The following is a 22,883-nucleotide window of genomic DNA, read 5'->3' as shown; positions in this document are numbered from 1 at the left end:
TGGGTAGGGGGCTAGGGACAGCAGGGCAGTTCGCTGCCTCTGAGGGGAGGAAGGAGCAGCGGGGTCAGGGGTCTGCAGGCTGCTGATGTGAAGGGTCGCCTAGTAGATAGCTAAGGCTTTGCAGGCTGTGGTCCTGTCACATTATCCTTTTTCTTAGAACTGTGTATAAAGATGTGAACACTGTTCCTAGGTCATGAACCTTATCAAAACTGGCTCAGATTTGGCCCGGGGACCTGGTGTGCCCACTTCTGAACTAGATGAAGTAATTAGTTTATTGCTAAATGGGTTTACTTTCATGGTTTGAGGACATAAACCCAGAATAACCTTGGGAATTCTCAGTTGGTTGTGGTCCAGAGTAAAGAGATCTAAGCTCTGGCTTGGGAAATCAAAGTCACCCTGGTGTCTGTCACCTTGGGCCCATGGATGTCAAGGTGATCAGGGCTCATGTGACAACAGCTATCCACTGGAACGGGTGGGCGAGTCGGATGGAGGTGTGGCCCTGGGATTAGGCTGGAATTTGACAGGTTTAAGGAATACAGTGGGCTTCCCTGGTGGCTCAGAGGTTAAAGCGTCTGCCTCCAGTGCGGGAGACCCGGGTTCGATCCCTGGGTCGGGAAGATCCCCTGGAGAAGGAAACGGTAACCCATTCCAGTATTCTTGCCTGGAGAATCCCATGGACGGAGAAGCCTGGTGGGCTACAGTCCACGGGGTCGCATAGTCGGACACGACTGAGCGACAGAACGGAACGGAAGGAATACAGTGAGTCAGCAGATTGCCTTGATTTTAGTCTCAGAAATAGATCTAACTTCCTGAATGTCCTTTGGGGCACTGTTAGAAACCTGGCATGTACCGACAGCTTGACCAGTTTATAGAAATGGGCAAACAGGTTTGTACTTTGGATTCTGAGAACACCAAATTCTGCTACAGGAGTCCAGATTTGTCTTGTGCCTTCTCCCTGGTCACAGGAAGTTCTGCGCAGCTGGCCCGGCATGGAGGAAGTGTTCGTGTAGCTCGGGTGCTGGAGAGGTCAGAGGGCCTGGGGGTTACAGAGCGGGGCTGGAGAGGTCAGAGGGCCTGGGGGTTACAGAGCGGGGCTGGGAGGTGCACGCGCCTGTCCACCTGCCTCCGCTGCTGGTTGCAGCTGTGCAGCCCCAGGCAGCTTCAGCCTCTCCGCTCTGCCCCCTCAGCCACCCACAGCAGGGGTGATAGAAGCCCGCCACAGGGTGCGGGGGGTCCAGTGAGGGCGGCCGTGGGGGGCGCTCACTGTGCGCTCAGCGTCCGTCTCGGTGGTGGTGCCTCGGCCTTAGCGATGACCGTGTGGAGCGGAGGTGCAGGACCACTGTCATCCAATTAGATGACATTCTGGGGAAAAAATCTAACTGGAGCCAGTGAAGAGATCGGTTATTTCCATGGGTTGAGGGCAGATAGGATGAAAAATCAGAGCCCAGAGGATTTTTAGAGCAGTGAAGATATTCTATACGATACTGTAATGATGGGTATATATCACTGTACACTGTACATTTGTCAAAACCTTTAGCATGTACAACCCCAAGAGTGAACCCTAATGTAAACAGCCTTTATAATAAAAAAGTGGGTGGAGCGTCCCTGGTGGTCTAGTGGTTAAGAATCCGCCTGCCAATACAGGGGACACGGCTTTGATTCCCCAGACCGGGAAGGTCGCACCTGCCGCAGAGCAGCTAAGCCCGCACACCACAGCTCCTGAGCCTGGGCACAGAGCCCTCGAGCCAGGCGCTAGTGAAGCCTGTGTGCCTGGAACCGTGCTCACAGCAAGGGAAGCCACCGCAGTGAGGGGCCCGGGCACCTCAGCTGGAGAGCAGCCCCTGCTCACCGCAGCCAGAGGGAGCCTGAGCGTGTCAGCCAAGACCAGCATGGCCAAAACCAGAAACAGAATAATAAATCTTAAAAAAAAAAGTGGCCAGAGAGGCTGCAGGAGTTAATTTACGAAGAAAATGTGACGGTATCTTGTAAAACTAAAACTGTACTTCCGGGAATTCCCTGGTGGTCCAGGGGTTAGAACTCAGCACTTCCACCACAGGGGCCACAGGTTCGAGCCCCTGTCGGGGAACTCAGATCCCACAAGCCACACAGTGCAGCAAAAAACCCTGCATTTCCCAAGTCAGAAGTGGAAGACAGATACGGTATATTCTCACATAAATGTGGCATCCAGAAAATATGAACTTGCAGAAACAAAAGAATGGTGGTTACCAGGGGCCAAGGGATAGGAGAAATGGGGAAATGTTGGGCAAAGGGTAACTACTTGCAGTTATGAAATGAGAACGTTCTGGGATAATGATTACAGTTGAAAGTTGCTGAGAGGGTCGATCTTACCTGTTCTCACCACATACACAGAAAAGGTGACTGTCTGACAACACTGCTACTGCTGCTGCTCAGTCACTTCAGTCGTGTCCAGCTCTGTGCGACCCCATAGACGGCAGCCCACCAGGCTCCCCCATCCCTGGGATTCTCCAGGCAAGAACACTGGAGTGGGTTGCCATTTCCTTCTCCAATGCGTGAAAGCGAAAAGTGAAAGGGAAGTCACTCAGTCGTGTCCGACTCTTTGCGACCCCATGGACTGCAGCCCACCAGGTTCCTCCGTCCATGGGATTTTCCAGGCAAGAGTACTGGAGTGGGGTGCCATTGCCTTCTCCGGATTAACACTCTGGATTGTATTAAATCCTGCTTTGGCTCTGCAGAGTCGCTCAGTGTTAATGTGTCGGTTTTGTCAGTTCAGTTCAGTTGCTCAGTCATGTCCGACTCTTTGCGACCCCATGAATTGCAGCTCGCCAGGCCTCCCTGTCTGTCACCAACTCCCGGAGTTTACCCAAACTCATGTCCATCGAGTCGGTGATGCCATCCAGCCATCTCATCTTCTGTCATCCCCTTCTCCTCCTGCCCCCCATCCCTCCCAGCATCAGGGTCTTTTCCAATAAGTCAACTCTTCACGTGAGATGGCCAAAGTATTGGAGTTTCAGCTTTAGCATCAGTCCTTCCAATGAACACCCAGGACTGATCTCCTTTAGAATGGACTGGTTCGATCTCCTTGCAGTCCACGGGACTCTCAAGAGTCTTCTCCAGCACCACACAGTTCAAAAGCATCAACAGTCCAACTCTCACATCCATACATGACCACTGGAAAAACCATAGCTTTGACTAGGCGGACCTTTGTTGGCAAAGTAATGTCTCTGCTTTTTAATATGCTATCCAGGTTGGTCATAACTTTCCTTCCAAGGAGTAAGCATCTTTTAATTTCATGGCTGCAGTCAGCATCCACAGTGATTTTGGAGCCCCCCAAAAATAAAGTCTGACACTGTTTCCACTGTTTCCCCATCTATTTGCCATGAAATGATAGGACCAGATGCCATGATCTTAGTTTTCTGAATGTTGAGCTTTAAGCCAACTTTTTGTCAGTAAATCAGGGGAAATAAAAGCAAGAGTTATTTTTTTCCTTTAAACCTAGATTTCCTTTTCCCCTGCAATTCCATCTCTAGGAGGTTATCCTGAAAATATATTTGCACATGCATTTTGTATGCTAAATCACATAGACAGGTTCATTACATTGTTTATAACAGAAGGGTAGAAACATTGGTGTCCACCCTCAGGAGAGAGCCGTTAACCGACTCACGGAGCATTCTTTCAGCCAAGAGCTGTGCACCTGTCTACAGGGAGGACGCTCCGTTGGTGTGGAGGCAGCAGTGTCCCGGGACGTGTCGAGCTAGAAAACAAGACAGAAAGCAGTGTCCAGCATGGGCCCTCGCTGCTGCCTGGGCGGCTGGGGCAGGAGTGATCCCTAACGGTGTCCCGGGGTGTGCGGGAACATCTCAGCAAGCATCCGGAGCATCCTCATGTTGGGGCTGCTTCTGTGGCCCAGAGCTCCGAGCAGTGGGGGACAGCAAGGAGGCCTGTCTTCTCCTCAGAGTGTGTCCTCTTTATCTCCTGAAAGGTGTCTTGTGTTCATACATTCTTTTTCCTTAATTCATTTTTAAATTTGAGGCCTGTAATAATTTTTTAATTGAAGTATAGTTGATTTATGGCATTGGATTAGTTTGTGCTGCGCAGCAAAGTGACTCAGTTTAAACATAAACATTCGTTCTTTTTCATATTCTTTTCCATTGTAGTTTATCAGGACACTGCATTTGGTTCCCTGGGCTGCACGGTAGGATGCTGTTGTCTGTCCAGTCTGCATGTAGTAGTTTGCATCTGCTAAGCCCAGACACACGTGTATTTCCTATCAGAAAAGTGTGAGTGGCCCCGGCTAGTACTGACGCCAGCGGGGCTGGAAACTGGGTGAGACGCCCGCGGTTTTCGTCCGCGCCGTGCGTGCCGCCTGTCTGCCCTGCCTGGTCCCCTTGACCTTGGGAGGAGAGGAGCTGGCCCCCGCCCCCGCGCGCAGTGGCGTCCCTCCCCCGGCGCTGCTTGGGTCACATGCCTGACAGTGTTTCTGTCTCCTCCTCCAGCTTCAGCGGCATGTAACCAACTTCTCGCCAAGAACCCGGGTCACCGCTGAGAAGAGGGCCTGAGGGAGGAGCATCCAGAGGAGCCCAATGCCAGGCGCATCTGGGATTACACTCCCTGCGGGCAGCATGAGCCGTTCCCTGCCAGCGCCTCTGTGCCCCTGGCAAGGCCTGTAGCTCTCCAGGGAGGAGGGTCCTGGGAGCGGCGCGCCAGGAGCCCCCCAGAGGAAGGATGGGGCCAGGTGTGAACACAGTTTTCAGCTTATGAAGGAGTTTTAAGGAAAACAGTTATTTAATTTCCACTTATTCACGTTGACAAGACTTCTGTGGGAAGTGCCAACCAATCCCACCCCCACCACCACCCGCTGGAGTTTTCAGGCTTTTTCTGGCAGCACGTTGAACTCTTCTTGGTACTTCTGGCAATGACAGACCTTTGGGACAGATTTATCTGCTAAATGCTCTTGGGCAGGAGATAGAGGGAAACTTCTGGAAGCAGTGCCAGCGGAGCAGAGCCCAGAGCGCACCTGGGCCACTCACTGGCCGGGCCGCCCCACCTGGCCTGAAGACTGAGCCCGCCCCGTCTGCCTGCAGCCTGTCTCCTCCAGGGAGGCCCTCGGGGCCCCCTTCTCTCATCCTCTGCCCATCTCTGTTCCGGCCGTCGAGGGATGCGAACTTGGGAATGGAGTTGGCGCCCCTCCCCAGGCCAGTGCTGACAGAGAGGACCATCTGAGGCCAGCTTTGTTCACGGGGAGGAGGGCACTGGCGTGGCCTGCATCCCCCACCATGTTCCTGCTGCTGCCTTTCGACAGCCTGATTGTCAACCTCCTGGGCATCTCCCTGACGGTCCTCTTCACCCTCCTCCTGGTTTTCATCATCGTCCCCGCCGTTTTTGGAGTCTCCTTTGGTATCCGAAAGCTCTACATGAAAACTCTGTTAAAGATCTTTGCGGTGAGTATGCTGCCTACAAATGGTTGTTTCCCTGAGGAGAGGAGCAGTGCCGTTAGCCAAAAAAAAAAAAAAGAATTGTTTCTGTCTGGTTGGTTGTGAGCTCTTGGAGGGACGTGGAGAGTGTTGGTAGAGTGGGAAGGAAGTGGTGTTTTGAGCAGAAAGGATAACCAACATGCGCTTGTGAAGCCTGCAGCAGTCTTTTCCTTTGAGCTCAGGTACTTGCATGTTTGGTCCATCTGAGCAGAGGGACCACACCTGCCCTGTATATTTCAAAAGGAGGGACTTAGAAACAGTCACCGACGGACATCGCCTGTGATCATGTAACAGATACTGAAAGTCAGAGCTGCAGCTCGCATGCTCCTCACTGATAAGTGTGGGAGGGTCTCTCTTTTCTGTTTCAAACATTTATCGGTTCTTAGACTTCAGGCAAAAAGGAGTCACAGAAAAGGGCATTTGAAAAATTGTGCTAGTTTCTTTAAGATAGAAGAGAAGAAAGTTTCCTAACATATGTCAGAACCTAAATAGTTAGACCGCTGAACAGAACTGGTCATGGGGTTAAGGAAATGGGCAAGAAGTGGTATTTCCTGGAAGTTGATCTGTGCCATGAGCTTTTTAATATCTCTTCAGAGATTTGGTAATTGATGAGCAATATCTGTTTTCAGTAGTCACCAGATCTTCAGGTATTCTTTTCCACAGCTGAGACCATGTGTAATTGGGGAAATGCACTCGTAATGGTGAAAACAGTGCAGGTGCATTTGTTCAGATAGTATCTTATAGTTCAGAATAGTTTCAGCTGCTGTCCTTTGGTTCTCTGTAGTTCTGCAGTGGACCAGGGTGTCTATCAATAATAGATTTTATCAGTGAAGAAATAGTGATTCAGAAAGATAAAGTGAGCCAGATGAAATGCTACGTTACAGCAAAAAATATTTCTATGTATATTACTGAATCTTGTGTTTTGATATTTAATATTTGTGTAAGAATATAACTTCTTCACGTTTAAAAAATTGAGGTGAAATTGACATTACAGAAAATTAACCCTTTTAAAGGGAACAGTTCATCGGCATTTCCCGTAGTTACAGGGTTGTAAGACTGCCACCTCTGTGAAGTTCCACGGCCTTTTCATCACTCAAAAGGAAACCCCATGCTCATTAAGCAGCTGCCTTTCTGTCTCCTCCCCCCACCCCCCGGCATCTGGCAACCATGAATCTGTGTTCTGTCTCTGGATTTACCTGTGTTCTGTCTCTGGATTTACCTGTGTTCTGTCTCTGGGTATTTCATATTAACGAAATGATAAACATGTGCTCTTTTGTGAGTGCTTTTGTTCAGCATAACTTTGTAACACGCGTCAGTACTTTGATTTTCGTGGCCAAGTACTATTCCACCATGTGTCTGTACTGTGATTTGCTTGTCCACTCATCTGTTGAGTTCTCCACCTTTTGGCTCTCGTCCATAGTGAGCTCTGCCATGCTTGTACTTATTGGAGCACTTGCGTTTGGTAGGGAGATTTCTGAGCACCCTGTATGGTCTCTGGGAGTGTCTTTGCTACTTAGAGAATGCTCTGAGGCCAGCAGCTCAGTGTCGCCTAAGACATTGGAAATGCAGGGACAGGCCCCTTCAGACCATCCAATTACGAGGCTGCACTCCAAGCAGCCCAGGTGTGCAGTGAAGCTTGAGCAGTGCCAACCCAGTCAGGCACTAGTATTTGTTTTAATCAATTATGAAATGTAATTTTCTTGAACTTTAGTCCAAGAAAATCTTCAGTAGAACCCAGGGTTCCTGTGAACCAAGTACTACCCACGCCTGCTTGCTGCTGGAAACTGCATCAGTATGGAGTGAATAGGACAGCTGATAAACTTCATGGTGATGGCTAGCTTTTATTCACGTTTATTTAACCAAGCAGTTAATTCATAGACCTATGGGAATCTGTACTTTTCGAACAGAAAAATAAGAGTAATCAGATCAGAGTCCTTTTGTAGTAGCTAAATTCTTAAAATTTGGGTCACTTTGGATGAAGAAGACCTAGAATCTATGTACATTCCCTATTCCATTTTGAAAATGTCTCTTCAAATCAGTATTTTAAAGTTTCCATGGGACAGGTATTCTTGAGCCATCAGAGACTGCTGACTACATCTTGAAAATCACTGGAAATGGAAGTTGTGTATGCGTGTCTGTGTGTACGCGCGCGCACTCATTGGTGACCTCGATTTCAGATTTCAGGATCTCAATTTGTACCTCGTATTTCCTGGAGGTGTGTGTCAGGCACTTGGAGGGTTCTGGGTATCCCATGGCTCCTGTCCTGTTGAGCTTCCTGGATGATGACAACAACTTGGCTGTGAGCCCAAGTAAGGGGTGGGTGAGGAAGGGCTGATGCGTACCAGCAGGGGCAGAGGGTGGTTCTGCAAGAGTGGTCGTTTCTCACCATCTGAGCAGGGTTGTTGCTCTGATATGATCTTGGTGGACATTAAGAATTGAATGCCATTTTTATCAGCAGTCGTACGAAATGCAAGTTGGATTTGGCTAAACTGATTTCAGATCTTGGAGATACATCTGTGTACCCACGTATACATCTAAAATACACCTAAACTTGTGGGTGCCTTTAATAAGGACAGCACCTTTAGTTTGCCTTTTTTATCATCTTCCTCCCTTCATAAACTGGGTGCTCTATGTGATTTTGCAGTTGGAAGGAGGCTTAGAGACCATCTTCATTTCGTGGGTCTCTTCCTAGCTAGAGATCTGAATCACCTGCTGCTGCTGCTGAGTCGCTTCAGTTGTGTCCAACTCTGTGTGACCCCATAGATGTCAGCCCACCAGGCTCCCCCGTCCCTGGGATGCTCCAGGAAAGAACAATGGAGTGGGTTGCCATTTCCTTCTCCAGTGCATGAAAGGGAAAAGGGAAAGTGAAGTCGCTCAGTCGTACCTGACTCTTAGCGACCCCATGGACTGCAGCCCACCAGGCTCCTCCATCCATGGGATTTTCCAGGCAAGAGTGCTGGAGTGGGTCGCCAGTGCCTTCTCCTTGAATCACCTGGGGAGCATTTAAAAAATAACTTGTTTGGGAGCACTCGACTACCCCCTGGAAATTCTGGTCTGACTGGTTTTGGTGGGCATTTTTAAAAAGCTCCCCCAATGACTCTTAACATCTACCATCACGGGGTGGAGTCTGATTGACTTCCTCTAGAGTGGGGCCCTGCCTTGATGAATGTTTCTAACCTGCAGAACATGGTGGCCTTGACTCTGTGTGACCTGTGAGGTTAGGGTGGGAGCGACAGCACAGCTTCCATCTGACTCTGGAGACTTGCCCGTGGCACCCGGCCACCATGTCAGGAGGAAGCCCAGGCCCCGTGTGGAATTCCAGCTCCCAATCCCGGGGAGGCTGTGACAACAGGCTGATGAGATCAGCTGCCACCCTTGGGAGCTCGTGGGCCTTTGGGGGGTTCCAGCTCCTGCCTTCAGCCTCCACCAGCCCATGCCAGATGCTGTGCGGTTTGCAGATTCAAGAGCAGAGTAAACGGTGGGGGTATTTTAAGCCAGTGAGTTAGATACAGGTTGGTCTGTTCCACAGCTGTAGGTAACCAGACAGATAATAGTAGTTTTGTGTTATCTTTTGGTTGTGGTTATATTTTACGGCGGTCTTAACAGCCTGTGCATATAATTTTATGTCTACGTTTTCTTTTACAATCTTATCAGCCAGTTGTTTTGCACATTTTACTAGATAGTCTTCATAAAAATGACTCAGCTGGTCGTCTGCTGGTCTGCACAGTGCATACGCCGTGCTTCTGGAGGACCTGAGTCAGGGCAGCTGCTCTCCCATGGTCGCTCGCCTCTCCGCAGACCGTGGTGCTCCCGCCCAGGGGTGGAGGCATGGGTAGTCAGTGTCCTTCCTCCTGGAGGACAGCTTGCAGGTCCTGTTAACGCTGAGCTGAAATGCTTTAGTTTTCTTCATGTTTGTGCTTCAGGTTTATTGCACAGCACAATGGTGGTGATATTGTTTGGGGTACAGTTCCTAGAAATGGACTTTCAATTGAGTTGGGAATGATTTGGGAACGGCGTGAAGAAAGCCTGTATATAAAGGAGAAAGATGGGGGTAGGGAAATAACTTGAGTTTTTTGCCCGATGTGAAAAGGATTGATCAGAGGAGGCAGCTGTAATGTGCTTTGACGTCAGACTCCACAACAGAACTGGTTGGAAACCAGTGATGGAGGTGAGAAGGTCAAAGAGGCTGAATCGGCGGTGGCATTGTGGCGGGTAGGCGCAACCCTTTTGAGAGTTTTCTTACCAACTGTGAAACTTGGCCTAAGTCCTCAGAGCCTGCAGTCTGCTTCCTCCAGGGAGTGGGAGCGATTGTGCCTCCTTCACGTGGTGCAGGTCCAAGAGGGGATGTGCGTCAGCAGCACCCCCTTCCCACCCCCAGGGGAAGGGTGATTCCAGTGTGACTGGAAGGAAGTAGCTCAGAGGACTAACGGAAGGAGCTGAGAGTGAGGGTACGGGGGGAGGGAGCTCAGAAGTGGTTTTGGAGACCTCGATGAAGAGAAACCTCGGTCATTGGTGAAGTAAGCCCAGTCCTTCCCGACTGCCTACTAAGTGCCGCGTGGCGCTCGATAGGTTCCGCTGCCCCGCACGTCTGGGTGGGTTCTGGCTCCTGCCCACTGAGGCAGCTATAGTTGAGTAGGAAGGACCAATGTCTGCCTCAGAACTGATCCAGAATGTGACACCGGTTAAAATATGCGGGTGGGGATGAGCTCAGACTGCAGGAGTCGGGGAGGGACCATGTCATCTAAGATTTGGCATTTGAGTGGATTCACAAAGGAAGCAGCGCTCTAGGGATGCAGTGGGTAGAGGTGAGAAGGGGCAGTCTGGTTTAGAGACAGTGCCTGGTTCAGGAGAGGAGAGCATCGGGTTCCTGGAGGGGCTGAGGTAGCTTATAAAACCAGCTGTGCTTTAGGCTTTGAGAGCCGCTGAAAAGCCCCTGAAGGCTCAGGCCAGGGGATGAGTCCAGTGTGCGGCATTTGGCTTGGAGGGAGGAAGGGGCAGGGTGGGCCCTGCCGCACCTGTGCAGGTAACGGAGGACGGTGGTAGCCTGACTCAGGCAGCTGGGGAGGGAGCGTCCAGGGTGGACTGAAAGGACTGGGTGAACAGACGGGCATCCCAGGAGCTTGGGGATCCCAGGAGGAGGGCCGCGTGAGTGGGAGCATGGAGGGGTGCTGGCACGTGGGCACGACCAGTAGGTGATCGGAAACGTGAGGTATGAAGTCAGGATTGTGAATTTGATGGCAGCTACCGAGGGATTCCCTCATAGCTCAGTTGGTAAAGAGTCCGCCTGCAGGAGACCCCAGTTCAATTGCTGGGTCAGGAAGATCCGCTGAAGAAGGGAAAGGCTACCCACTCCAGTATTCTGGCCTGAAGAAGCCCATGGACTGTATAGTCTGCGGGGTCGCAAAGAGTCGGACACTTTCTCACCCACTGAGTGATTGTAACCAAAGCAGGGAGGAAAGAGAGACTTGTTAAAAGATGCTGTCTGTGCTGGGGAAGTGGGAGAGGATGGGGTGCTGGGAGCCTGGCTTCTCTGGGGACTGATTCTTCAGCATCCACAGTCCGGTCGGGGAAGGTGCAGTGCAGGCCGTCTGGAGAAGAGGGGCGGTCTCGCTGAGACGAGGCTGCAGAGGCTGTCTGGCCTTCCCCGGGTGCTGGGTTTCGGAGCAGCAGCACAGCAGAGTGACAAACCAGCAAAGATGCCCCCGTCGCCCCGCCCACCTTCTAAGGGTCTGGTCTGCCTGTCACCTGCTAAGAGCTGTCTTGGGTTTAGTCTGCAGGACAGCGTGTCTGTGCCCCTACCAGCCTCTCTGCAGGGGAAGCTGAGAAGGGAATAATTAAGTAATCTGACCCTGAACAGGGACTTAAGTGGCATGTTGGATCAAGGGAAGGAAGAGGAGATTTGGGGGAAATGAGCTCTGGATCTGGGGCTGTCACTTTTATTCTGGATATCTACACACGGTACTTCTTTAAAGTGAGGCTCAGAGAAGCCAGGCGTACCATTCTCAGACGTTGCTGATGCCAGCACCCCCTCCTGAGTCCCTGCGTTAGGCGAAGCAGCTGGTCACCGGGTGCCAGTCCCCGGCGGCCCCCACCCCGCCCTCTGCCCCTGCTCTGCTGACTTCATCCTTCACAGAGACGCATTTTGTAATGTCCCCGAAGTTTGGAAGAGCAAAGCTAGAAGTACAAAGGAGGAGGACAGGAAGATGTTTACCATGGAGCCAGAAGCCACTGTCTCATTGCCAGCATCTTTCCAGTTAAAGCAGAAACCACAGCCTTCTGAAACTCTCCGTCCTGAATCGGTGCTCACAGATGTATGTTCTGGTGCTCCAGTGGCCTGAAGGCATGTGCTCCCTGCCTCTGACAGTCGAATCCACACATCAGAACCGAGGTTCTCTGACTTGGTGCTTGCAGCACCAAGGCAGAGTCTTGGCCAGAATAGAGAAGTTCTGGGCATCGAGCTGTGTCTTTGTACCAGGCTTGCCCCTTAATCACCTCTACCCTAGATGGCACTCCCAGATAGGAGTTTGTCTTCCTGCACTGCAGCACTTATGTTTACATTTTCTTCTAGAAAAAAAGTTCCTCGTGCCAGAAGCCATCAGGGGGTAAGAACCTGACAGGGGTCGTGTGAGCTTTCCCACCTCAGACCTTAGCGTGGATGACTCTGTAAGCGGCCTGTCTTCTCTGGACTGTGACATCTGAGAGGTTTCCACACGCAGTCAGATCGCAGATGAGGCGCACATTCTGCTGCCTGCTCCGCCTCCCTGCTCACACTTCAGGCTCTGCCAGCAGGGTCTCACAGAGGCCCTCGCTCCTGCTAGTAGGAGCCGCCCAGCCCCGGGCTCTCCTGTGGCACTTAAAAGGGTTCTGATGAAGGGCAAGAGGCTCTAGGAAGAGACTCTTCCCTGCAGTCCATGTTATTTCAGTAAAATGAGGGCACTGGGAGTTTGCAGTTTCCCAGTCTGTCACACACAGCTTCTTGTGTCCTCGTGAAGGGGAGGTTGATGTACCTTCATCCAGTTTTGTGGATAAAAAAGACCAGCATGATGGGATGATTGCTGAAGGCACACAGCAGAACTCTCGAACTTGGGATTTGAACCTAGTTTTTTTTTTTTTTTTTTTAATTAACACTAAGCTACTTTCAAGCTTTTTGTGTCAAATTGTGGCATTTCCTGTTAGAGGTTACTCAGAGGGTGAATGGACAGTCCACATATACATAATATTTAAATCTTTTATCAACTCAAAAGCTAAAATCGTTGCTTTCTTGGAATAATTTGGAAGGCAGGCAGGACCTTCCCAGACACATGGCTTGGCAGTTCGCGAAGAGCTGTTGTTTGGCAGAAACGAAGGAACCAGTGGGGTCTGTGGACAGGCGGCCAGCGGGCCTTCGTGACTCGGGAGGCAAGGGGGGCGAGCCCCAAGCTCTCCCGGCTTCTCAGTTTGCAGCTCTTGACCACCGACGATGAGGCTCTCAGTCCAGGTCATCAGGGACGGGTCTGCCCAGAGGAGAGGTCTCCGAGGTTCCCCAGAACCGGCGCTCCCCGGTGCAATCTGATCTGGGGTGACTGGGCTTGAGGCTCAGAGGCCGGAAGTGGAGGAGTCCCCCAAAAGGGGAAGGGCTCACCCTGTGTGTTGCTGTTCCCCCTGCAGTGGGCTACCTTGAGGATGGAGAGAGGAGCCAAGGAGAAGAACCACCAGCTTTATAAGCCCTACACCAACGGTAAGACCGGGCCCCGGCGCCCCCCGAGCTCCATGGCACCCCGACCCTAACCCTACACCAACAGTAAGACTGGGCCCCAGTGCCCCCGAGGTCCGCAGCACCCCTAACCCTAACCCTGAACATTCCTGACACCCTTCTCCTGGCAGACCACCTGATGGGGCTGTTCTCTCACAGGAATCATTGCAAAAGACCCCACGTCGCTAGAGGAAGAGATCAAAGAAATCCGCCGGAGCGGGAGCAGTAAGGCCCTGGACAACACTCCCGAGTTTGAGCTCTCGGATATTTTCTACTTCTGCCGGAAAGGAATGGAGACCATCATGGACGACGAGGTGACCAAGAGGTTCTCAGCAGAGGAGCTGGAGTCCTGGAACCTGCTGAGCAGGACCAACTACAACTTCCAGTACATCAGCCTGCGGCTCACTGTGCTGTGGGGCTTGGGCGTGCTCATCCGGTACTGCCTCCTGCTGCCGCTCAGGTGAGGCCGGGCCCCTGCCCCGTACTCCCACTTCAGAGGAGGATGGTGGAGTCCTCCCATCGGCCAGGCCGTCCGGCTCTTGGAAGGGTGCCTGGGGTTGTCCTTTAGAAGGGCCCTGGGTTGTCTGCATAGCAGACAGAAATAAGTAGTTGAGTTTCTCAAAGACAAATGGCTTGTCTGGACGGACTAAGCTCAGGGACGGGAGCACGGTGTTCTTCATGGACCCCCTCCCTGGGCCTGGCTGGTCCTTTGCTGCAGCTTCCTCTCCAGGACAGAGGCGGCGTTGACCTCCTGGGCTCTGTGCCCTGTGCTGCTCTGAGTAGGCCTTGCCGGCTGCTGGCACCTCTGGACCCTACTTCCTGCTGCTTCACAGAGAAGCTGTGCTTTTGCCAGGGGTTAAAGCCAAGGGGAAGGGTGAGGACGCAGGACAGCAGGTGCCTGAGGGCAGCACGGCCAGCCATCGGCTGCCCTATCTTTCTGGCCACTGCCCAGTGCCTGAGGAGGGGGTGTCTGTCAGCTGAGAACCAAGTCCATGGTGCCCTGTCTTGGGACAGCGAGCGACCCCGGTTCTGATCGCGGTGGGAGCCCTGTGTGGGCCAGTGATCGCATCTGGCTTTTTCACACATTCAGGTCTACACTCGGGCAGGAGTTTGTCTGCTGTGTTGTAACTTGTCTTCTCGTTACAGGATAGCTCTCGCTTTCACGGGGATCAGCCTCCTGGTGGTGGGCACAACGATGGTGGGGTACCTGCCAAACGGGAGGTGAGCGGAGCGTGGGCGTCGGACTCTGCGGGTACCGCAGGGGGCGGGGGCCGCAGCCCAAGCCACGGGCTCTGAGATTGAGTCAGTAACTCCAGGGTAACTGACTAGGCAGCAGAGCTCTGCTCCCCTCACTGGTCTTACCTGTGACTGTTCTGTTTGCCCTCCAGCCCTCGCATTCTTCCATTTTAAAGACAAAACAGAGAAACCACAAAATGGTAGTGTCCGGGGCTAGCAGGCTTTACAAAGCAAGTAGTTGAGTTTTGAGCATTCTCCTGTGTTGATGAATTGTTGAGAGGGTAAGAAGTGTAGGTAGGTGGGTCCTTTTTGTTTGCTTTTTCCTTTTTTTTTTTTTTTTAAAGAAATGGGCTCCTTCTGGGAAGTTCTGGGACTGGCAAACCTCTCTTGTGCCCCAGCTGGTGGGGAGGTTTGACTTCCTGGCCTCCACCTACCTCTAGCTGTCACTGGCAAAGAATCTAGGGGACTCACCTTTGCTGGAAATTCTCGGGCTGAGAATTCTGAGTCCATCACCCGCGGTGAATGTGAGCCATACTCATCATTTCTCCCTTTGTCTGTAGACAGAAAGATGCTAATACTTAGCGTAGACACTAATGATTATGAAAATACTTTTATGTACAGTTGTGAAGGGCGTGGGCAGCGATGGTTGGATGGTTAGGCTGGGTGCCTTTTGCTGATTCCCTGTGTGCATGTGAGGTAAACGCAGAGCTCTCTGTCCCGTGGCCGCAGGTTCAAGGAGTTCCTGAGCAAGCACGTCCACCTCATGTGCTACCGGATCTGCGTGCGTGCCCTGACGGCCATCATCACCTACCACGACAGGTGGGGGCTCGTGGGGCTCGGGGTGGCTTGGGGCGGCGCTGCCGGAACTTGGGGGGTTGGAGTCGCAGCAGATGCGTGTTCCAGATGCATCATCTCACGCCGATTCCCATTGCTTCTTGTACCTTGTGAACAGGAAGAACCGGCCTAGAAACGGCGGCATCTGCGTGGCCAACCACACGTCTCCCATTGACGTCATCATCCTGGCCAGCGACGGCTATTACGCCATGGTAAGGCCTCCCTCTGAGATTCCTCTAGCTGGGCAGGGCCAGGAGCTCTTTCTCCAGGGGTGAGCGGGTGAGCGTGCGTTCACTCGGGCCCCAGCCTCGGCTGTTGCCTTGGTTTCCATGGCCTCGGGGGCTCCTTGGGACCTGGGTGCTGTGAGCAGAGTGGCTGAGTGTGCAGGGACAGTGGGGGTGAGCAGTGGAAAGGGGCGTGATGGTGGGGGGTGTTTTCTTTTTTTCCTGACTTTGCACATTTTATTTTGTGTTGAGGTGTAGCTGATGAACAGTGTTGTGGTAGTTTCAGGTGAACAGCGAAGCAGCTCAGCCATATACATGTATCCGTCCTCCCCAAGCCCCCCAAGAGGGGGTTTGAAGGGACAGGCGCAGAGGCCTTGGAGAATCCACGCGGGGGGGAGCATTTGGACACGGGGGCTCTGCTTCATGTTTCTTTGTAGGGTTTTCAGTTGCACATGTGCTGTCACAGGTTAGCAGGAGAATTTAAATTCAGAGTCTAAAACTAAGGGTGGTTTCTGACCAGGAAGGAACCGCTGGTTTCCAGTGAAGCTTAGGGGAGGGAGGTTGGGAATCAGCGACTCTGTGTGAGGACGGCCTCGCTGCCCTTGTCGCTTCCTCTGCAAGCAGGTGGGGCAGGTACACGGTGGCCTCATGGGAGTCATCCAGAGAGCCATGGTCAAGGCCTGCCCCCACGTCTGGTTCGAGCGCTCCGAAGTGAAGGACCGCCACCTGGTGGCCAAAAGGTAAACGAGCAACACAGACACACACACACACACACACACAGACACACACACACACACACAGACACAGACACACACAGACACACACACACAGACACACACAGATTTTAGGGGAAGTCGTGCCTCAAGCCTTCTCCACTGAGCCCAGCTGCTGCCATATCTGAAATGTGGAATATAGAAAGTATGAAAACTCTAGTTTTGTTAACGAGTCAGTAGTGTTTTTAACCTTTTTTAAATTTAATTCCTTGAACCTGTTGTCATAAACAACCTACGAACTTTTAGTGTGCTTTCAAATCTCAAAATGAGTTCACCGTCGCACGGGAAAGCACACTTACAGCAATAGAATAAAGCGCAGCTCTGTTTTCAAGGAAAATAAAAGGCAGACGTGGCACAGGTGTTGGTGAGAACTTTGCTGTAACTCGAGTCGAGGCTCCCTGAGACCCGCTCCCCAGGGCCAGTGGGCCGCCCTGAGTTCCCCGCACTGCGTCTCAGGGCTGCAGGTCCACCCAGCATGGCCCTAGGAAGCTGGGGCAAGCATTTCTCGAGGTTGTTCTGGCAGGTAAGCCCGTTAGGCAGTCTCAGATCAGAGCCGCAGCCTCTACACTCAGACTCACACGCTTCACTCAACAGCTGTTCATGTTAATAGTAATCAACCCGGGTTCCCGGTCCTTAGGCCTTCTGTCTGTTAGATCATGGGTCTATAAAAGGTTCGTGTTCCTAAGCTTGCCTTCACACCGCACCCAGCATCACATCTAGACAGGGTATTGACAGACGGATGGACGGTGGCGGACGTGCGGCTGTCTGGCCCTCCCTTCCGTTTCTCTTCTGCAGGCTGACCGAACATGTGCAGGACAAAAGCAAGTTGCCCATCCTCATCTTTCCGGAGGGTGAGCTGCTGTGTGGGGCGGCCGGGCAGGCAGGGGGGTCCAGGGCTGTGTTGGAGGAACCTGTCTTCACCGCCTCAGCTGGGTCCTGGAACTGAAAGCTCAGGGGCCTCAGTGTGGACTGCGAGTGCTGTCGTGTGGCCTCCTCAGTGCAGGAGTGCTTCCTGCGTCTTTGTCCACAGGCTGCTTGAGCTTGTGGCACAGTCCTTCCTGGGCCTTCCCGACTCAGCGGGGGCTCTGGGCTCCCCTCTGGGCTCCATGGGACCTCGGGAGATGGTCTGTAAGAAGGGAAGAGGAGGCAGTGCAGTGGTCTGCTCACCTCTTTCCAGCATGTGTTCCCAAGCTGGGGAGATGATAGGCTTATCCTCTGGGAGGAGCGGTCAGAAGGACTTTTACTATTATATTTAATCCATAAACTGTTACAATCTCTGGGGTAAAGAACCGAAAAGAAAAGCACTTTGCCCTCTTCTGCATTTTAGGAACCTGCATCAATAATACATCGGTGATGATGTTCAAAAAGGGAAGTTTTGAAATCGGAGCCACAGTTTACCCTGTTGCTATCAAGGTAGGAGCCCTCTGGGGGCCAGTGGTCATCACTGCGGCCGCTGCTGAGAATGGGAAGCTCCAGCCCACGCCACAGAGCCTTCGGGTTTTGGCAGATCTCCCCACGTGTTCATAAACCCAACAGCTCGGAAGGCACTCCACCTGAAGGGGACTTCCTGTAGGGTGGGGGCGCCTGGGGGATCTGTGTGTTAATGCTTGGAGGTGCGGGTGGGTGGGCACAGGACGTGTGTCCTTGTCACCGGAGAAGGAAACGGCTCCTCTGCTTTGGCTCACGTGGCCACTCGTGAAAACAAAGGTACCTTAGGAGCCTGTCCCGTCTGCCTCACCTTGCAGGAACTTGAACCTCTGACCAGACTCGCTTAGAAAGAAGGGGCGCACTTTGCCAGGTTTCCTTTTTCATCCTTCCCTACCTTCATATCTCTTTGCTCTTATAAGTAGATGTACGTTATTATTTCTAAAAGAATGCTGTTACATTACTACTTCTAAAAATACGCAGCCTTTGTCACTATGTTTAAAGTATTTAGGTTGACAGATCAGGGTAGTGGTAAGCTTGAGTCAGAGTGGTGTTTAGGATTTCACAGGCCTCGGTCGTCTGTAGGAATGGTCCTTGTTTTCACCTGGCGGCAGCTGGTGCAGCTGGGGAGATGGCTTCCCCTGGGGAAAGCATAGGCTCCCAGGCCACGCCGCTTTCTCAGGGAGGTGACAGGCCAGGGCTTGTGGAGAACGAGTGGCTGCAGGGTGGCTAACAGGTCCTCGGACCAGGGCCGCAGGGTGTTGTTGATGCTGGTCTGGAGGAACCGGAAAGGCTCTGTCGTGGTGTGAGAATGGGGAGCGTTGGTGGGCACGCATGCCATCCCGCAGTGTAGCATCCTGGGGGCTCAGGGCCTCCCCTGGGTGTCTATTAAAAATCAGCTGCTGCGCTGAAGCCCGTCTTCCTCACCCCAGAGTGTTGGGTGTGTTTTTCTGGTTGTTCTGGGCGGGCTTTCTCTCGTTGTGGTGAGTGGGGGCGGCTTTTCCCTGCGGTGTGCAGGCTTCTCAGTGCAGTGGCTGCTCTTACTGCGAGCACAGGCTCTAGGCGCACAGGCGCAGTAGTGGAGGCTCCCAGGCTTAGTTGCCCCGTGGCACGTGGGATCTTTCTGGACCACAGAAGAGTCCCCTGCGTTGCCAGGTGATTCTTCCCCACGGTGCCTGGAAGCCCTAGCGTTGGGTCTTGGCAGCTGCGTCAGTATCAGCTGGTGGGGCTGTGAGCATGCCTGTTGCTGGGCCCCACGCCTAGAGTTTCAGAACTTGCATTTCGACCCCATCCTGGGTGCTGCTGGTGTTGCTGGCCGGGAATCTCAGTAGGAAGGTGCCCTTGGTGTTTTCAGAGTGTGGACCCTTGGACAGCTACATCCTCTTTGGAACACGGGCATGTCCATTTTTCTTCCATCCGAGGCTGAGGAAAACCCACATGTGGTTAAGAACTTCTGCCTCCCAAGTAGTTTTCTAGTTTTTGTGAATCCGTCGTTGGTAACCAAACTTGCGTAACCTCAGCGGTTTACAAGCTCTCCCTGCATTTCCACCAAAAGGAAGCCATTGTCTGATCTGGAGGAAGGCATTGCTGATCTGAGTGCTGGCCTTGCTTTTCTGTCCGTGGTGTATGCCCGGCGTGGAACAGAGAGCCAGGCCTCAGCAGAGGGCTCGCACGCGTGAGGCCAGCGTTTCCCTCCGGTCCTGCTGCGTGAGCTGTTCAGTGTTTCCTTCCCTTCCCACATGAGCTGCTGTCTGAGATCCATTCTCCCACGTTTCCTGGTGGTGGGGTGACGTGAGCCCAGACTGCCTTCAGGGCTGCATCTGAGTTTAGTTTCTGTGTGAGCCTGAGTGCCTTCACTCCTGTAGTCGGGTCTGCAGTTAGGCACAGTCCCCTCAACTTTTACCGTGAGAGTCATGGAGCGCAGGCTTGAGAGCCCTAAAAGCGCGCAGCTCAGACCCAGCACCCCAGTGTAAGTCCTAAAAGCGCGCAGCTCAGACCCAGCACCCCCAGTGTAAGTCCTAAAAGCGCGCAGCTCAGACCCAGCACCCCAAGTGTAAGTCCTAAAAGCGCGCAGCTCAGACCCAGCACCCCAGTGTAAGTCCTAAAAGCGCGCAGTTCAGACCCAGCACCCCCAGTGTAAGTCCTAAAAGCGCGCAGTTCAGACCCAGCACCCCCAGTGTAAGTCCTAAAAGCGCGCAGCTCAGACCCAGCACCCCCAGTGTAAGTCCTAAAAGCGCGCAGCTCAGACCCAGCACCCCAGTGTAAGTCCTAAAAGCGCGCAGCTCAGACCCAGCACCCCAAGTGTAAGTCCTAGAAGCGCGCAGCTCAGACCCAGCACCCCCAGTGTAAGTCCTAAAAGCGCGCAGCTCAGACCCAGCACCCCCAGTGTAAGTCCTAAAAGTGCGCAGCTCAGACCCAGCACCCCAAGTGTAAGTCCTAGAAGCGCGCAGCTCAGACCCAGCACCCCCAGTGTAAGTCCTAAAAGCGCGCAGCTCAGACCCAGCACCCCCAGTGTAAGTCCTAAAAGCGCGCAGCTCAGACCCAGCACCCCCAGTGTAAGTCCTAAAAGCGCGCAGCTCAAACCCAGCACCCCACTGTAAGTCCTAAAAGCGCGCAGCTCAAACCCAGCACCCCAGTGTAAGTCCTAAAAGCGCGCAGCTCAAACCCAGCACCCCCAGTGTAAGCGGCTGCGCTCGGGCGTTTTGGCCAGTGTCCCTTCCCGAGGACTCCGGGGAGGTGGCCGCCGAGTCTCGTGGGGTCTCCTTTGGTTTTTCACTCGGGTCCTGGGTGCTTGCGCTGCAGTCACTGTCCGTCTATCGTCGCATCTGGGAGAGCCCCGGACCCCGTGGCAGCTCAGCCTGACCCTTCTCAGACTCTCTCCTCGAGGACGCAGCCCCGCTCGCTGCCTCTCTTGTCACCTCCCATCCCACCCGCCCCGCTGCGCTTGAGTTTGGGAGAATGTGGGTCACAGCGGTGGCCGCGTCGCTGGGCCCCTCACCAGAGGGGCAGGCAGGGGACAGCGTCCAACGGGCACTCCCCCGGGAAAGCCTCTGTGCCTGGCCGCCCGCGCGGCCTCTCGGCTTCTCACAGTCAGCAGCCCTGTGAAGGGTCAGGATGGAAGCAGAACTTCCTCGTCGTCTGCTCCCAGGCCCGGGCCCCAGAGGTGGGCTTCAAAGGCTGGCCGTCGTGTAAGGAGGCCTCTCTCTCTGGGGAGCTGCATGTTGAAGTGCTTGTGAGTGTGTGACGTGACGGGAGTGGGCTGCGGGTGCGAGTGTGGGCACTCTGGTGATTGTTGGCTTCGGGCTGGGTCTGTGGAGCCGTGGTCCTGTCCTCTGCGCCCGGGTTGGCTTGAGGACCTAAAGAGTAGATGCCGGACACCCGTGAGGGGACAGGACGTGGTGGGGGAGAGCCGCTTCCCTGCTCTGTGAGGGGGCAATGCTGTTGGAGGCCAGCGGGGCCCTGGGGCCGCTTGCTGGGGAGTGTCTGAGTCGCGGGGTGGGGAGCTGTGTCCTCCTGCTGAGCTCACCCCGGGGTGGGGGATGGTGTTCGGAAAGGTTGCTGTTGACACACACAGACACACACACACACTGTTGATACAAACACGCACGCACACACGTGGAGCTCTGTTGACTCACACACGTAGAGCCTGTTTACAGACACACACACACATGGGCACACACACAGACACACACACACTGTTGATACACACAAACATGCACGCACACACGTGGAGCCCTGTTGACACACACATGTAGAGCCTATTCACAGACACACACACTGTTGACACACACGGGCGCACACAGACACACATGTACACAGACACACAGAGCCTGTTGACACACCCATGCAAACGCACACTGTTGACAGACTGACACACTTTTGCATGTACACACACACACACACACACACACACAACCTGTTGCCCTGCAGTACGACCCGCAGTTCGGGGACGCCTTCTGGAACAGCAGCAAGTACGGGATGGTGACCTACCTGCTCAGGATGATGACCAGCTGGGCCATCGTCTGCAGCGTGTGGTACCTGCCCCCGATGACCAGACAGGTGGGTGCCCAGCCCGCACCCAGGGCCCCCGCGCTGTGCCCCGCACCCAGCTTGGGAGCTGGCACGCTTCGTCTCTTGCAGGCGGAGGAGGACGCGGTCCAGTTTGCCAACAGGGTGAAGTCCGCCATTGCCAGGCAGGGCGGCCTGGTGGACCTGCTGTGGTGAGTCGGGCCAGGCTCTGCCCGCCGGGTCTGAGGATGGGATTTCTGAGGCAGGTGCTGCCGGTTCACTCCGTCCACGAGGAAGCCCCCTCCCTGGGTGTGGGGGCCACACAGCTGGCCGGGGGCGGGGTGGGCGTGGGCCGCTGCTCAGGCGCCCAGCCCTGCCGTGCTCTCGTCAGGGACGGCGGCCTGAAGCGGGAGAAGGTGAAGGACACATTCAAGGAGGAGCAGCAGAAGCTCTACAGCAAGATGATCGTCGGCAACCACGAGGACCGGAGCCGCTCCTGAGCCCCGCCGCCTCCTGGACACGGGACTCCAGCCCGGGCCACCCCGGGACGAGCTGCCTCCATGTCCTTTTCCGCTGAGTCCATTGGAGGAATGCCATTAAAGTCCCTCCCCACCAAGCCCATGCGGCCTGAGTGCTGGGCGGGAGCCCATGTCCCCTCGGGGGCCTGGGGTGCCGTCTGTCCAAGGCCCGTGTGCGGAGAACCTCACCGGGAAGCGCTGCCCCAGGAGGGCCCGGCCTCAGGGCCAGACTCACGGGAGAGACTGTCTGCAGGACCAGGGCAGTGCCGTTCTCCCCACGGGGCCGGTGGGCTGTGGCTTGGTCTCCATGCTCGGCTGCAGCAGCCACGCTCGGCCACCCCCAGACCGGGGGGTGGGGACGCCTGCCTCCCTGGGTTGTTGTGAGGGAAGGGTGGCCAGTGTGGTGGTCCAGGGCTGGGGGGCGGGGCGGGCGAGGAAGAGCCGGACCTGCGCGGGGGCTTGGGGTTCGTTCCTGTGAGTCAATAAAGTTGTCTTTGATGCTGACTGAATCGAGGGGTTTTTTCCCTTCACGCTCTCTCCCCCGGCTGTGACCCTGAGCAGTGGGTTTCTCACCAGCGTTACGATTATCTGAGTTAACCACCACGGGGGCTAGGCTTCAAGAATGGGGGCTTGTGGTGTTAGGAAGGTGAAGCCCCCCTGTCAGATGTCTGTGCATCTCT

General features: G+C 54.0%; 1 protein-coding gene across 6 annotated transcripts in view; it reads left to right on the top strand.

Annotated features, from left to right (window-relative positions):
• Positions 1-22,668, top strand: part of GPAT4 (glycerol-3-phosphate acyltransferase 4) — a 31,801-nt gene extending 9,133 nt beyond the window's left edge. For 2 of the 6 annotated variants that reach the window (XM_088832720.1, XM_088832721.1), the window contains exons 2-13: positions 4,476-5,420; positions 13,101-13,170; positions 13,345-13,645; positions 14,332-14,406; positions 15,151-15,240; positions 15,374-15,467; positions 16,101-16,219; positions 16,961-17,103; positions 17,580-17,665; positions 21,608-21,736; positions 21,818-21,897; positions 22,077-22,668. In XM_088832720.1, the coding sequence (XP_088688846.1) occupies positions 5,256-5,420; positions 13,101-13,170; positions 13,345-13,645; positions 14,332-14,406; positions 15,151-15,240; positions 15,374-15,467; positions 16,101-16,219; positions 16,961-17,103; positions 17,580-17,665; positions 21,608-21,736; positions 21,818-21,897; positions 22,077-22,185 (1,461 nt within the window). In that variant the 5' untranslated portion in view covers positions 4,476-5,255 and the 3' untranslated portion in view covers positions 22,186-22,668. Of the gene's footprint in view, positions 1-879; positions 1,027-4,475; positions 5,421-13,100; positions 13,171-13,344; positions 13,646-14,331; positions 14,407-15,150; positions 15,241-15,373; positions 15,468-16,100; positions 16,220-16,960; positions 17,104-17,579; positions 17,666-21,607; positions 21,737-21,817; positions 21,898-22,076 lie in introns of those variants that run through there. The other 4 variants (XM_088832723.1, XM_088832724.1, XM_055416643.2 and 1 more) reach the window with 4 other exon arrangements.
• Positions 22,669-22,883: the final 215 nt, after the last annotated feature.

Source organism: Moschus berezovskii, chromosome 26, assembly GCF_049115385.1.
Source record: "Moschus berezovskii isolate FMDL1 chromosome 26, NW_MosBer_1.0, whole genome shotgun sequence".
In the NCBI taxonomy this organism is placed as follows: domain Eukaryota; kingdom Metazoa; phylum Chordata; class Mammalia; order Artiodactyla; family Moschidae; genus Moschus; species Moschus berezovskii.
The sequence above is the reverse complement of the archived record's forward strand: the minus strand, read 5'-3'. Positions and strand labels throughout refer to the sequence as shown.